The sequence below is a fragment of the Hyla sarda genome, chromosome 6, assembly GCF_029499605.1.
Source record: "Hyla sarda isolate aHylSar1 chromosome 6, aHylSar1.hap1, whole genome shotgun sequence".
In the NCBI taxonomy this organism is placed as follows: Eukaryota; Metazoa; Chordata; class Amphibia; order Anura; family Hylidae; genus Hyla; species Hyla sarda.
In genome coordinates, this window is record NC_079194.1 from 180,699,763 (window position 1) to 180,714,069 (window position 14,307).

At 42.4% G+C, this 14,307-nt stretch overlaps 1 protein-coding gene across 7 annotated transcripts in view; it reads right to left on the reverse strand.

Moving 5' to 3' along the window:
* Positions 1 to 14,307, reverse strand: part of CDH1 (cadherin 1) — a 116,380-nt gene that overhangs the window by 40,649 nt on the left and 61,424 nt on the right. For 4 of the 7 annotated variants that reach the window (XM_056525951.1, XM_056525952.1, XM_056525953.1 and 1 more), the window contains 2 exons: positions 4,555 to 4,770; positions 3,306 to 3,414 (listed from right to left, as the gene is read on the reverse strand). In XM_056525951.1, the coding sequence (XP_056381926.1) occupies positions 3,306 to 3,414; positions 4,555 to 4,611 (166 nt within the window). In that variant the 5' untranslated portion in view covers positions 4,612 to 4,770. Of the gene's footprint in view, positions 1 to 3,305; positions 3,415 to 4,554; positions 5,173 to 5,349; positions 5,365 to 9,209; positions 9,361 to 14,307 lie in introns of those variants that run through there. The other 3 variants (XM_056525955.1, XM_056525956.1, XM_056525954.1) reach the window with 3 other exon arrangements.

The following is a 14,307-nucleotide window of genomic DNA, read 5'->3' on the forward strand; positions in this document are numbered from 1 at the left end:
TTAATTTATGGACTATATAAACATGACTATATTAAGAGTAGGCTGACTGGTTAGTGGTTGCGTGGTTGGACAGGTGACAAAATCCACTGGCTCTGTACAGGAAGTTATGATTAGACATTAGAGACTTCAATGTGAGTGGAGCAGATTACCTTAAAATCTAATAATATTCACAGGGAAGGTTTATTGACCCCTGTACAAATGTCAGGAACGCTAACTATATTATGTGTATGGGGGCCCCTACACTCTCTGCCTTTCTCTCAGAGCTATTAAAGGGGTACTCCGGCCCTAAGAGATCTCGTCCCCTATCCAAAAGGATAGGGGGATAAGATGCCTTATCACAGGGGTCCCACTGCTGGGGACCCCCACAATCTTTCATGCAGCACCCCGCTATCGTGACATCACGGGTCCGCCCCATGTGACGTCACACTCTGCCCCTCAATGCAAGTCTATGGGAGGGGGCGATGCTGTGACGTCACGATACTCTGGCGATGTTCGCTCCGGAGGCTGATAATAGTGGGGTGCTCCATGAAAGATTGTGGGGGTCCCCAGCTGCGGGACCCCCGTCATCAGGCATCTTATACCCTATCCTTTGGATAGGGGATAAGATGTCTTAGGGCCGGAGTACCCCTTTAATGGGAGTTATGAAGATGGGAAGCCAGCAACTTCCTTAGATTTCGGAAGACAAAAGAACATACCACATCTTCTTAGCTAAACAAGGGATCCCCATCTAAAAATCCTCAGCATGTGCAGATCCTTTATGTTGCAGATTTGCTGCAGGTTTTTGTGGATTTTCTCCATTGACTTTAGTAAAGTCAAAACCTGAACAAAGGCCCATTTTGCAGTGGATTTACTGTGAAGGTGGATCTGCAGCAAAATCTGCATATAGGTTTTTAACACATTGAATTTTTTCCCTAGATTACGCAGCTGCAATTCTGCCACAAATCCATGCATTTTGGTATGGATCTAGCAGCACAAAAAAAACTGCAGAAATATAGCTAATTCAGTGTAAAATCTGCAGCATGTTCACCATTTGAAAACACCCCGGAAGAACCTATCAGGTTCTGTATCATATAGAGTAGTTCCTGCAGTAATTATCGATGGAAATAGAAACGTACACAATGTATCTAAAGTACAAAATAACTCTGTGAATTATACATGTTAGTCACGTGTTGAGGCTTTTTACAGCTGCACTCTGTCTCATCAATGTCCTAATGATATCATTATGTTCATCTCCACTGCTCCTCCCAAACACAAGTTATGATCAAGCCAGGAAGCTATAATAATGATCTTTTAAGAGAACAATAAATATTAGGCCTACCTAAGATTGGAAGGGAAATATGGGCAACAACAAATACTGTGTACCCTACTATGATTATTTCAACCAATACATGGGAAGCAGGCGTGACAAACTGCATACAGGACACCGAAGAGGCCTGAACGTCTCTCAGGAGGAAAACTCGATAAGGGTCTCTCTCTCTTCAGGCGTCACCATAAGTGGACCTAGGAGGAACACTCTACACTAGGTACAGACCCTTTTCAATGACTAAACTGACTGACTGGTCTACTCAGCAGATGCAGACATGAGGCTTTGACAAAAGTGAAACTAAAACTGACTGGAGTGGGGCCAAACCACTTTAGGGAGAAGGGCTAAGCTAGGGAACAGGTCATGTGACCAAGGCATCACTCATCCCTGCACAGCATTATACAATTGTTTAAACCTTACACTCTTGTAATACCTCAGTGTATGTTATTAATGCAGCTTTGCAAAAACTCACAGTACTTCACAGACAGATTTATGAAATTAGAAAAGGTTTCTCTCAGCCACACAACAACTTCACATAGACTTCATCTAAAACCGGGGTACTGGAACACTTCGCCAGCACTCCCAAGAACTAAACAAACCAGCTCAAACTCATGGAAACACGTAAAAACTTTACCCAGGCTGTGGACATTTTCCATAGGAAACCTGCCATAGAACTGCAAATTCCCAACCATACTGATGCTTGGGGTGAACTATAGCACCTGTGCCCGTGCTTTCTGTTCCTAGGTGGTGGCTATATTAAGGGAATACACTTCTGAAGAAGACTGTAATATCTTTAAGCAACCCCCATAATATCATAAATTTAAAGTAGTCTGTATGATAGACTGGGCTAAATGTAAGAGCACTGTACATATCTCCCCGATTATTTAATATGGTCAAAAACAGAGCCAATGAAATAGATACCAGAGAATTTAGGAATTCTTAAGCTACACAAAGGTGAATAAGAAAAAGCTATTTCGCAGATAACATACACATTAGAAGTGTAAATATTCTCCTTGTTTCCAAAAAGCGACAGGATTGTTTTCATAAGGCTTCCGAGATCTCGCGACTGGCTGACCAGGGTGATAACAGGCTTTATGTGGCAACGCATATTTACTATAACGTGAATATTGCCACGTAGTGGGGTCTTATGATTGGCTTCAGAACATATATTTTCTGGCCAAAATGTATACGAACACATTGAAATGCATTACATGAATTAATGGGGTGTTTGCCTTTGGACCACTCTATTTATTATTCTTTTAAAGTCATGTTTTTCTAGTAGGGGGGATCGTGCCTATTAGAAGAGCTTAGTATGAACAATAAATGGATATGGCTCACTATAAATACACTGGGCATAGACGTTGCTTTGTCTTGGGCCCCAACAGCTGACTGGAAGCTGTAAACTATTGAAGAGATTTTGGTGTCTCCAAGCTAATGCCACCTTTAAAGGGTTTATACAACTTAAAGGGGTTATCCAGGAAAAAACTTTTTTTTATATATCAACTGGCTCCAGAAAGTTAAACAGATATGTAAATCACTTCTATTAAAAAATCTTAATCCTTTCAGTACTTATGACCTGCTGAAGTTGAGTTGTTCTTTTCTGTCTAAGTGCTCTCTGATGACACGTGTCTTGGGAACCGCCCAGTATAGAAGCAAATCGCACTGTTCCCAGACATAAAACAACAACTCAACTTCAGCAGCTGATAATTATTGAAAGGAATAAGATTTTTTAATAGAAGTAATTTACAAATCTGTTTAACTTTCTGGAGCCAGTTGATATATAAAAAAAAGTTTTTTCCTTGAATATCCCTTTAAACTTCCCAAATATGAATCCCTCAGCTATTAAAACTGTAGTATGCCAGGACTGTTTCTAATGGGAGCTTGTAGTACTTATGTCCCACAGCCACATCCAGTAGAGCCCTAACTGAACATATGATGGTTTCCAGTTTTGTAGGACGTAAAACGGTTAACACAAAGTCAGCCATTGAAAGGCTAATCTTACCTTGACCCACTACTGTTTCTGCTTCCAATGACTTAGACACGGTGAAGTGATAATTTTCATCCTTAAATCCAAACACACAAATCTCCCATTCTGCCAAACTTCCAGCAATCTGTCACAGAGGTGAAAATAGGTTTACAGAATTAATACTTTAAAAAACAATAAAAAATTATACATATATATATATATATATATATATATATATATATATATATATATAACTCTATACTTCTACCGTGTGATACTCAGAACTATCCAGGTTAACAGTGAAGATTTCTGCAGTATTTGAGTAATGAATGGATTTGGAGTACTGAGGTTAATGGTCACTATTATATTCTCTTAAGCTATATGATGTAACTATCATGTGTTCCATATGCTCTAGACCAGAGGTTTCTAACCTGTGTTCCTCCAGCTGTTTCAAAATGACAAATCCAAGTATTTCCCAACCAGTGTCCCTCCAGCTGTTACAAAACTACTTCCCAACCAATGTGCCTCCAACTGTTACAAAACTACATCCCAACCAGTGTGCCTCTAGCTGTTACAAAACTACCTCCCAACCAGTGTGCCTCCAGCTGTTGCAAAACTACAACGCCCAGCATGCCCGGACAGCCGTTGGCTGTCCGGGCATGCTGGGAGTTGTAGTTTTTCAACAGCTGGAGGTACACTGGTTAGGAAACAATGCTCTAGACTTTGAGGCTCAAAATGGGGTTCAAAACAGATACATGACTCATATAACCTATGTTACATTTTGGTCACAACTTTTTATGGCACAACAGTCTATAAATTAAATGTATACAACTTATGGGAACTAAAGGTAGTGTTTTCTTTAATTTTTTTAAATGAGGTAATCGTACTATGTGCATATAATGGCAGTCTATACATACACAGAGATACATGGATTTCATTGAGTCACATGAGCATTGTTTCTATCAGTATAGGATCTCCGTTAAGCTTCATTATTTTATTTTATTTTTTTACAAAAGTAATATGTGTATCAAATGGGGCCTAAATGGGGGAAAGGGTCAGGACTCACATTGGGAGGTATCACTTTTCTGAAAGATTACTAGATACCTGGAGCTGAAATACACCAAAAGATACCGGAAAACACAACAGTAAGTGACATCGACTATAAAACATTTATGCTAGCAGGAACCTTCAGTCTCTAATGGTCATTGAAGAATCCCAGGGTAATAAATAGTCAATACTGAAGTCATTTGGGACAATAGTAAGTTACAATAGAGATATGACTGACCTGCAGAAGAACACACAGCAGCACGAGTCCACAGTAGCCACTCTTATTCATCCCCATTGGGGACAGTAGATGAAAGGAAGTTCCAAAAAGTTGTCTGGGATGTCCTTGGATGGCAATGTATCCCTTGCAGAGTTCTGCTTACAGTGAGACTGTGGTGCTTACTCACTGTGCTGGGCTGGACACTCTCCTGGGTTGGGCTTCTTCAGGTGTTGTCACCTGGGGGGTGGCCAGGTAAAGTAATCAGTGGGTGGTGACTTTACCAGTTTGTATCAGGGTGGGTGCAGCATGGTATCAGTGACAGTATCAGTGATGACGGAGTCTGCGTTACATACATGACAGGAGGAGGGAAGTGAGGTGTAATCTGTACAGTCTGCATAGTAGGGACAGTGTCTATGGAGCGTCATCTACTGTAACTACTCTGACTTCTCCATTAGTGGTAAAAGCAGGAGTGTCCAAGCCATAATAAATGTAACCGAGGAAGGCTTATTTGTAAACAAGGCTGAATACAACACAGAATGGACACCTAGCCTCAGTTATACTTCCAACCCACTCAGACCGACAGTCTGACAATTCATTATTTATTCTAAGCTCTTCATAGATTTAATGGGGGGGGGAGCAGCAACAAGCCACTTGTTCCTGGCCAGGGTGTTTAGATAGAAGTAGCAGTGAAGTGAATATGTTCCCAGGGAAAAGAAAACCTGTCTCAATTCCATTCAAAGCCAGCCAGCAGAGATCTCATATATAATGAGGAATAAAAGGAAGTGTGGTGTTCTGGTACCATATAGTATACCGTACCTTGTATGGTGGTCCCTAAAGCCAGAGTTACTTCGTTCCAGTAGGGTCCTCCTGGTGGGTTAGCCCCTTATCACCTTTTCCTTCTTTAGGGCACGTGCCCACGTGCCGTATTTTGCTGCGTATTTGCTTCTGCGTATTTTCTATCCCATTGAAGTTAAATGGGAAAGAAAATATGCAGCAGCAAATACGCAGCAAATACGCAGCAAAATACGGCACGTGGGAACGTGCCCTTAATTTTGTGATGTTTGTATGTATATTTAAGTGTACATAGGTCATGTGACTAATGTTAATTCTCTTAGGGTATGTTAAAGGACCTTCCTAGGTCGCGTGTTTGGTCACATGTTTAGACCATAATTCCTAGTGTAAAGTGCTTGACAGATGGTATGGACCAATGAGCTCAAGGCCAGCCCCTGCCCATATAAGGGAGCGGTCAGCCAATCCTAGCTTTCTTGGGTTCCGGACTAGCAGAGAGTAGAGATCCGTACAACTGACAAAGACAAGACCAGGCCGAAGCCTGATAATACCGCAACTTACCAAATCGTGAGTTACAATACAACTCCCCGCTAAAGTGACCGTGACCGTGACTGCTGGACCTAAACTAAACCCCCTAAAATCCAGCGGAACAGCGCATATAAATCTCCTGAGCTTAAAACTCACAAGGTCCCAACCAACTGTCAGGATCCTAATAGATTCTGATTGTACAAAGACGGTTCCTGTTTAATTCTGCATAAAACCTGCAGTAAAAGTTCTGACAGTTTTCTGAAACCTCCGGGTGTGGACAATCCTTTATTATTCCTCCCTATCGCTCTTTGGATGGGTGGCGATAGGACAAGTATATACAGAGAAGAACTTCTCAAAGAAAAAGATAAGTAGCGGCACTAGCAGCACAAATCTTCACACCTTTCTTTTGGACTTAAGGACCAGCTAGGAGTCTCTGTTCTGACCCACGGTGGTGCTAGGGCGGAGAATCAGGCATCAGAATACAATGTAACAATGTAAAGAAACATAGCCTGCACTCACCGAACAGTACGGGTCTTACCGCCTCGGATCCCGGACCTCCTCAGTAGCGTGGGACTTGCAGCAGCTGCTGACAGCGCTCAGAAAACAGGCTGTTTTCTGAACGCTGTCAGCAGCTGCTGCAAGTCCCACGCTACTGAGGAGGTCCGGGATCCGAGGCGGTGAGACCCGTACTGTGCGGTGAGTGCAGGCTATGTTTCTTTATATTGTTACATATACAGAGAAGCCCTCACCCTGATGTCACGACAGTTAAGGGTTAAACCAGCACCCTTTCATCACTGCACAGCTACACCCCATATACCCTACACCCCCACAAGCTTACCACAGAAGTATATTAGAAGGCTGCAAAAGTCTTAATTATATAATACTTTGTAAAAGACTGTACAGGGAATTGAGCTCAGTGTAACACTATTAGGCAGGTTTCACATAACCTAAAATATGGGCCCACCATAGGTCTAAGGCCTTGTCCACACGGCGGAATTTCTGAGTGGAATCCGTTGTAAGGGTGCGTTACCACCTGGCATATAAGCAGCGTATTTCACGCTGCGCAAAATTTACAGCAGCAGCGGGAAATATGCTGTGTATCCCTTCCTCACTATTCACACAGGTCTTTACGGTGGCAGCCCTATGTGTGTGGTGAGTTTTGGAGGCGTGGCCGCGTGCCGGCGTGACTGTGACGTGTGGCTCCGCCTCCAAAACTCACTGCACACATAGGGCTGCCACCGGAAAGCCCTGTGTGTATAGTGAGCAAGGGATACGCAGCGTATTTCCCGCTCCTGCCGTAAATTTTGCGCAGCGTGAAATACACTGCGTATACGCCAGGTGGGAACGCACCCTAAAACTTGAGCTCAAGATTCAATGGGATTCTGCTGCACCATTCACACAGAGGAAATGTTGATTTGCTCTTGTCTGATTCTGTCCATTTCAGGGAACAGAACCAGAGCTGGGTTGTTCTCCAGCAGTTTTTCAGCATACCTGGACTTATTTTCCCTTACAATCACAGGACAACAACTATTCCACTGTACTATGCCATAGCATAACATAGTGCTGGAGAAAGTGCATTGGACTGAGCAGGCTGGCACTGTGTTGAGCTGATGATCTACACTGTATAGTACTGTAGGAGGGCTACCTACTACCTACAAAGGGTTTTTTTTAATAAAGGGGCAGCTATGTGGGGAATTTACCTATAGGGTGCACTACCTACATGGGGTTATTACCTACCTGTAACTTCCATAAGCAACACCTTATTTTCTGTCCGCTAACATAAAATACTCTGGTAGTGTCCTTCCCGAGACTAGACTCTGGATCCGCCACTGGGTAGAAACTACTTAACTACATACCTGGCTTTCTAACTACCTACATACCTGGCTGCTTATCTACCTACCTACATATATTGCTACCTACCTACATACCTGGCTATCTAACTATGTACATACCTGGCATTCGTACATGGCTGCTACCTAGTAAGCAAGCCACCTACCTACATGCCTGTCTACCTACCTGGCTAGTCACTTACCTACATATCTGGCTTCCTGATCTACCTACCTGGCTACCTACCTACTTGCCCTTTTACTTTGCAAGACACCAAGGAGGGCATTATTACAGTTTAAGGGCCTATAGATGGGAGGATTGTGTAGAGAAGTGGAGGACGCCGCCGATCAGAAAATACAAAATTGTGAGTCCCTACATGTAACTGTAATCACTTATATGGTATGCAGATCCTGTGTACAGCTGATATCTACCGCCATATGGTCCTGTATATAATCACTTATATGGTATGCAGATCTCTATACAGCTGATATTTACCTCTATATGGGCACTGTTTATAGTAACTTATCTATATATGGTCTGTGTATAGTGGTTTTATTAAGTACAGTATGGTGGTATTATCCAGTTATTGTGTGGTGGTATATATTTCCTATTTGTATACTAGTATTAATGGTCATGGAAAATAATTTTACCTAAGTGAAAGTATGATGTCACCCTGAGTGTTGTCAGTCCGCCCCTGAAAGACATGGTCTAAGCGGTGTACTGCTGATCACAATTAAACGCTACACAGAAGACAGGTGCCATAACTTAATAGTGGTCAGATGAGTGGAAAGCCTTGATTTATCTTTCACTCACATTGGCCCTCATTTACTTAGAAAATCGGGTTGTAAGTCTATCTTGCTTTTTTCCGCTGGTATTTATTATTATGTTGTATCCTGTTTGTCGCACGTGGGTTTTGTTGGTTTTGGTTTCCAACTCCTCTGAGTTGTCGGGAAAAAATCCACAACAATTCAACAAATTCGGGTTGGAAAGCTTTATAAATACGTGGGAAAGCTCAGAAATGTCGGGTTACGCCCCTTTTTCGGGTTTGGGAGAATGCACATCGGGTCCGTCGGGAAAAAATGTCGCATCGTGTCGCAGACTGGCGCACGATGTCTGCGACATGTCGCAGACAAAGATGCGCCAAAAAACCCCGACAAAAGAAGTCGGGTTTAGAATAGTAAATGAGGGCCATTGTGTATCCTCTGGAGGAGGTAGAAAGGCTTAGCCTGCATTCTCACAGTACATGTTCTTTCCTGTATATAGCACTAGCTATCCCCCCACGCAACTTTCTGTTCCGTCAGGATGTTTCTATTACTAAAGACAATACAATTAAGATTTCATGGTGTGAACTGCTGCTATCAAACAAGCATAAGATGCATGAAAACTTGGTGTCCATTTAAGGAAAGTGAATGAAATCTCATAAATCCCTTGCACTTTGCACAGAGGAACTTACTGTGGAACTACTTATCCCAGAAAGCCTTTACAATTACATTAGAAAGATAGCTGAGCAAAGCATTGTATAGTGGGCTGACCTCAGACAGTGACTTGTTGACATGTTTTGAAGCTTATTCCATGGCTTGTTCGCAAAGAACCTGTTCGCTACATACTAAACTTTTTCGAAAATTAAAATCAACTCTATTTGGGATATATGTTTGCATACCAACAGAAAGGTATACTGATGTATACTGTGGTGTACACACACTGGGGGAGATTTATCAAAACCTGTGCAGAGGAAGAGTGGTGCAGTTGCCCATAGCAACCAATCAGATTGCTTCTTTCATTTTCCACAGGCCTCTTTAGAGGCCTGTGGAAAATGAAAGAAGCAATCTGATTGGTTGCTATGGGCAACTGCACCACTCTTCCTCTGCACAGGTTTTGATAAATCTCCCCCACTGGGCCTATTGAATTTTAAGGGGTATTCCAGCCTTTTTTTTTATTTGACTATGCAACAGGGGCTGTAAAGTTAATGTAGTTCATAATACATTAACTTTACAGCCCCTGTTGCATAGTCAAATAAAAAAAAAAGGCTGGAATACCCCTTTAAATTTAATTCTGTGATTTTTGCCCCAATATTTATTTTTAACAGCATACAAAATTACTCAGGCTTTCCCAGGTTGCAGTGCGTCAAGACATGTCATCACTAGTCAGGTGTGCAAAGGGAGCCTTTCCTGCTTCAATGGGTGGAGCGACCGCTGGGTGGGAGAGAGATCATTTTGCAACAGCTGCAAGCACCCTGGTTAGAAAACACTAGTCTTTTAAATGGAATGCTGTGTTTCAATGGATGGGGTAGCTAATGTGTGCGAGGGAGGAAAGTGATCTCACACTGTCAAACAAGGATCTATGTGATATGTAGTTTAAGAGAACGAACTTCAACAGGAAATATTCAGTTCACAAAAAGCTAGCCACAGCGTTATGGTAATCTCACAACATAGCCATTTAGCCCTAAAACAAGAACAAACCCTTCCTAGAAATGTCCATTACTGTCTGGCAGGTACGTACTAAAATCCCCTTATGGTGGAGAACCCCTTTAATGTACTAATCGTAGTCTGACTCAATTTAGTTAATTGCGGAAAGTACACTGTTATTTTGGGGGACCCACGCTCGGACGGCATGCACCGCTCAACTAGCCAGCAGCGGCCATGAGCACAGCTGGAGCAGGATACAACATTGGATCATATACTTACAAGACTGCTTATCATACACATTAGCGCTTCAAAAATACACAACTGATTTTTTCCCTTCAGCTAGACATCATCTAAACTGGTATCGGAACATTATCAACCATTTTTATTTCATATACCTTGTCTGTTCATTGAACACGTATATATTTTTATGTAGACATTTTGCTATATATGATTGCTAGATGTTGTGTTTATTTTACAGGAGGTGATATGTTATGCTAGTAATAAGTGGCAACTACTTTTAAGGCTAGGTTCAGACTACGGAATTTCCGACTGTCTGCCTGCAAAATTTTTCACTACTATTTTCCGCCTCCAAAGGCGTTTTTCAGTTTCATGCGTAATTTTGTCATTTCTGCGAGTAATCCGCCGCTATTCCAAATGAAAATGACGCCACCAAATCCGCCTTAAATTTCCGCTTAAATTCGATGCCAAAAACAGTAGGAGTGCACTGAGAGCCAAGTTCAGCCCCTTTTGGACCATGTGATCACATGACCCGACTCAGGTTTAAGGAAGAATGTGGGCTAGTCCAAAAACCAGTGGGCTGCTCATATTTAAATTTCTGACTCAAATCCGTACGGATTTTCCGCATGTAATCCGCTTGCAATCTGCCTACGTTCCACGTTCGAAAAAAAATCTGCCGGGAAATGAGAGTCCCATTGAAGTCAATGGGATTCTGCGGCGGAAATCCGTCTGAAGAAAGAGCACTTCCTTTCTTCATGCGGAAATTTTCTAGCGGAAATTAGGCACGCAAATTCCATGCACCTGTTCATGAAAAAATCCGAAGTATGAACAGGTGCATGGAAATCCCATTGACGCGCATGTACTTTTTAGCAAGCGGAATTCGAACGGAAATTTAAAAAAAAATTCTGTAGCCTGAACCTAGCCTAAGGCTATCACTGGGACAACTACAAGGGCCCTGTGGTCAGTCTTCTGTAGTATATTAATTGCCTTATATCTTATATGATATGTCATGCTAATTTTTATCATTCACATTCTATTTTATTTTTATTTTCTATTCAACAAATGCAAATTTGATCATATACTGATCTTACATATTTTATATCCTACATTTATATCTATATATCAAAAAGTTAGGTAGAATATTACCCATTAAGGTGATCTACTACTATATTTATTCCCCAACACTAGCCTGGAGGATTGTATATTCCTTTTTTATCTAATTATATTACTACTTCTGAGGGTGTAGGAGATTCACAGTGACCTCGGCAACAATTGATACATTATGCAGTGAGCTGACATTTTGGAAATGGTCTGAATGTTGTAACTAGTAGACTATATTGGGTTAATCAAAGTCAGTGGGCCCTGCAGGGGTATGTCGCAGTATATATCTGTATACTATTCTGCCACTACCAGCATGCCAATGTACACCCCAAATATCAAGCCTTAAAGAGGTACTCCGGGCCCTAAGACACCTTTTCCCCTATCCAAAGGATTGGGGATAAGATGTCTGACCGCAGGGGGTCCCACCGCTGGGGACCCCCGCAATCTTGCATTCAGCACCCACCTCTTTGAGCTGCACGCTGCGCTGCCAGCTCACAAACTGCCGGGTGCCGACCACGGGGCCGGAGTATCGTGACGTGACAACTCCCCCGTGTGAAGTCATGCTCCGCTATACAAGTCTATGGGAGGGGGCGTGACGGCCATAGACATGCATAGCGGGGGCGTGATGTCACACGGGGGCGGCAAGACCTCCGCGGTTAGACATCTTATCCCCTATCCTTTGGATAGGGGATAAGTTTTCTTGCGGCCGGAGTACCCCTTTAATAGAAACCTCATGCATCCATCCTACTGATCAAGCTAAGCTTTCCTTCATCTGGTGCAAAGATTCGCTTCACTACCTTAGTCCTATCTAAATACCCTGGTCAAAGCACACTGGCTTGTTGGCCCCATCTGGCACCCAGCACCTGGGGAACATCACCACTCCCTTAACTACCCCCTGCATATTGTGCTGTAATTACATCTTTCATTTCTTCAGGACACACACCCAGCAAGTTTCACAGTAATTCTTGTCTCTCTGCCCCCAGCAGTGGGTGATACGGACATCAAGCTATGTGGGTAAAATTACTTGTTGCAATTATATTGACAGAGAATGGACTGGAATGTATGCAAATGTATGAGCACATAGGGGGAGATTTATCAAAAACTGCGGAGAGGAAAAGTTGCCCATAGCAACAAATCAGATCGTTTCTTTCATTTTTCGGAGGTCTTGTTAAGAATGTAAGAAGTAAGCTGATTGGTTGCTATAGGCAACTGGGTAACTTTGACTCTCCACAGGTTTTGCGAAGTCTCCCCCATATTTCCCTATTTTAACTGAATACTTGATAAGTTGGCGCTCAGCTCTTGTGTACACTGCTTACTGTTTGTGGTGTGGACTTTGGTCTCTAGATTGATAAGTCTGAGTTTCTGCTGCAAACTATATTTAAACCTGGCTCGTATTGTACTATATGATGTAAGCTGGGAATTTATCAAGTGCGGTGTAGGTAAACAATTTTTTTACACCTTTCATTTGTGTGGTGGTAATGTGAATGTGCCCCAGATTTATTATTATTGGTCGCATGGCATGTAATAAATATGGTGCTAATACACATTTTTTTGAAATTACACTTCAGTACACTAATTTGCATGGTTGCTCCTCTACGATTCTTTCTGCGACTTTTTCTGGTCTATATACACGTACAGTATTCTGCACAGATTTGGTGCGCATCCTACGTATCAAATCTGTGCATCAAATCTGTGCAGAATACTGTACGTGTGAATAGACCCTTAACAAGTTATGCCAAGATGTTTGACAATTTAAAAAAAATAAAAAATCCTTTCCACAGCCAGCTATGGCAAGGTTAGGGCTAGTGTAGATTTCCAACACATTGAGGGTTTTGCAACAAATCGTGCTACAAATTGCACATAATAAATTCATGACCACTGCAAAAACTTTACCAGACTATGAAATAGCTACACAGTTTTAGAAAAAGCTTCTAAAGCAAATTCTCAATGACAAGTCTCTAAACAGCAACTGAGACAAATCGTGAGACAAAGCGACACCACAAAAACAGGGTTTGCAATATATCTGGGTTAAGCTGGATTCATATGTTGATATACCACTACATTGCTGGTATATGTCAATAATCTGTATAAAAGGTATTCCAACATTTACTGCAGTGTACTAGCAGTGTCCCCATTCACTGTAATGGTCCCAATGTAACTGGGACCTCCCCGATTTCCACCATGACATTGTGAAAAGTTCAGAAGACCAGTTTTGGCTGGCCGTGATGTCACGCCCTGCCCCCTCCATTCAAGTCTATGGGAGGGAGTATGTTGCTCGAGCACAGCCGTCACAACTACAGCTGCCTGAAGCCAGCATTCTGAACTTCGTGGGGGGTCTGACTGCTGGCAATTTTTTCCATTGGCTAGGGAACAAGATGTCTAGGGGTGGAGTACCCCTTTAAAGGTGTACTCCGGCCCTAAGACGTCTTATCCCCTATCCAAAGGATAGGGGAGAAGATGTCTGATCATGGGAGTCCTGACGCTGGGGACCCCCTCAATCTCTCCAGCAGCACCCACCTGTCTCTTTTAGGATGTTCCTGGTATGCTCACTAATGTATGTGGGATGAGAAAACTAGGCATCTGGTCTAATCCTAAAACAGAGGTACTATAGCACAAATCATTAAAAGTTCATGCTGCATATACTGGAGAGGTATCAGGACACAGTGCATTGCATTTTTCTGCGTGTTGGGGTGCAAAGCCTAAGACTGATGTACAGGGTGGGCCATTTATATGGATACACCTTAAATGGGAATGGTTGGTGATATTAACTTCCTGTTTGTGGCACATTAGTATATGTGAGGGGGGAAACTTTTCAAGATGGGTGGTGACCATGGTGGCCATTTTGAAGTCGGCCATTTTGAATCTAACTTTTGTTTTTTTAATAGGA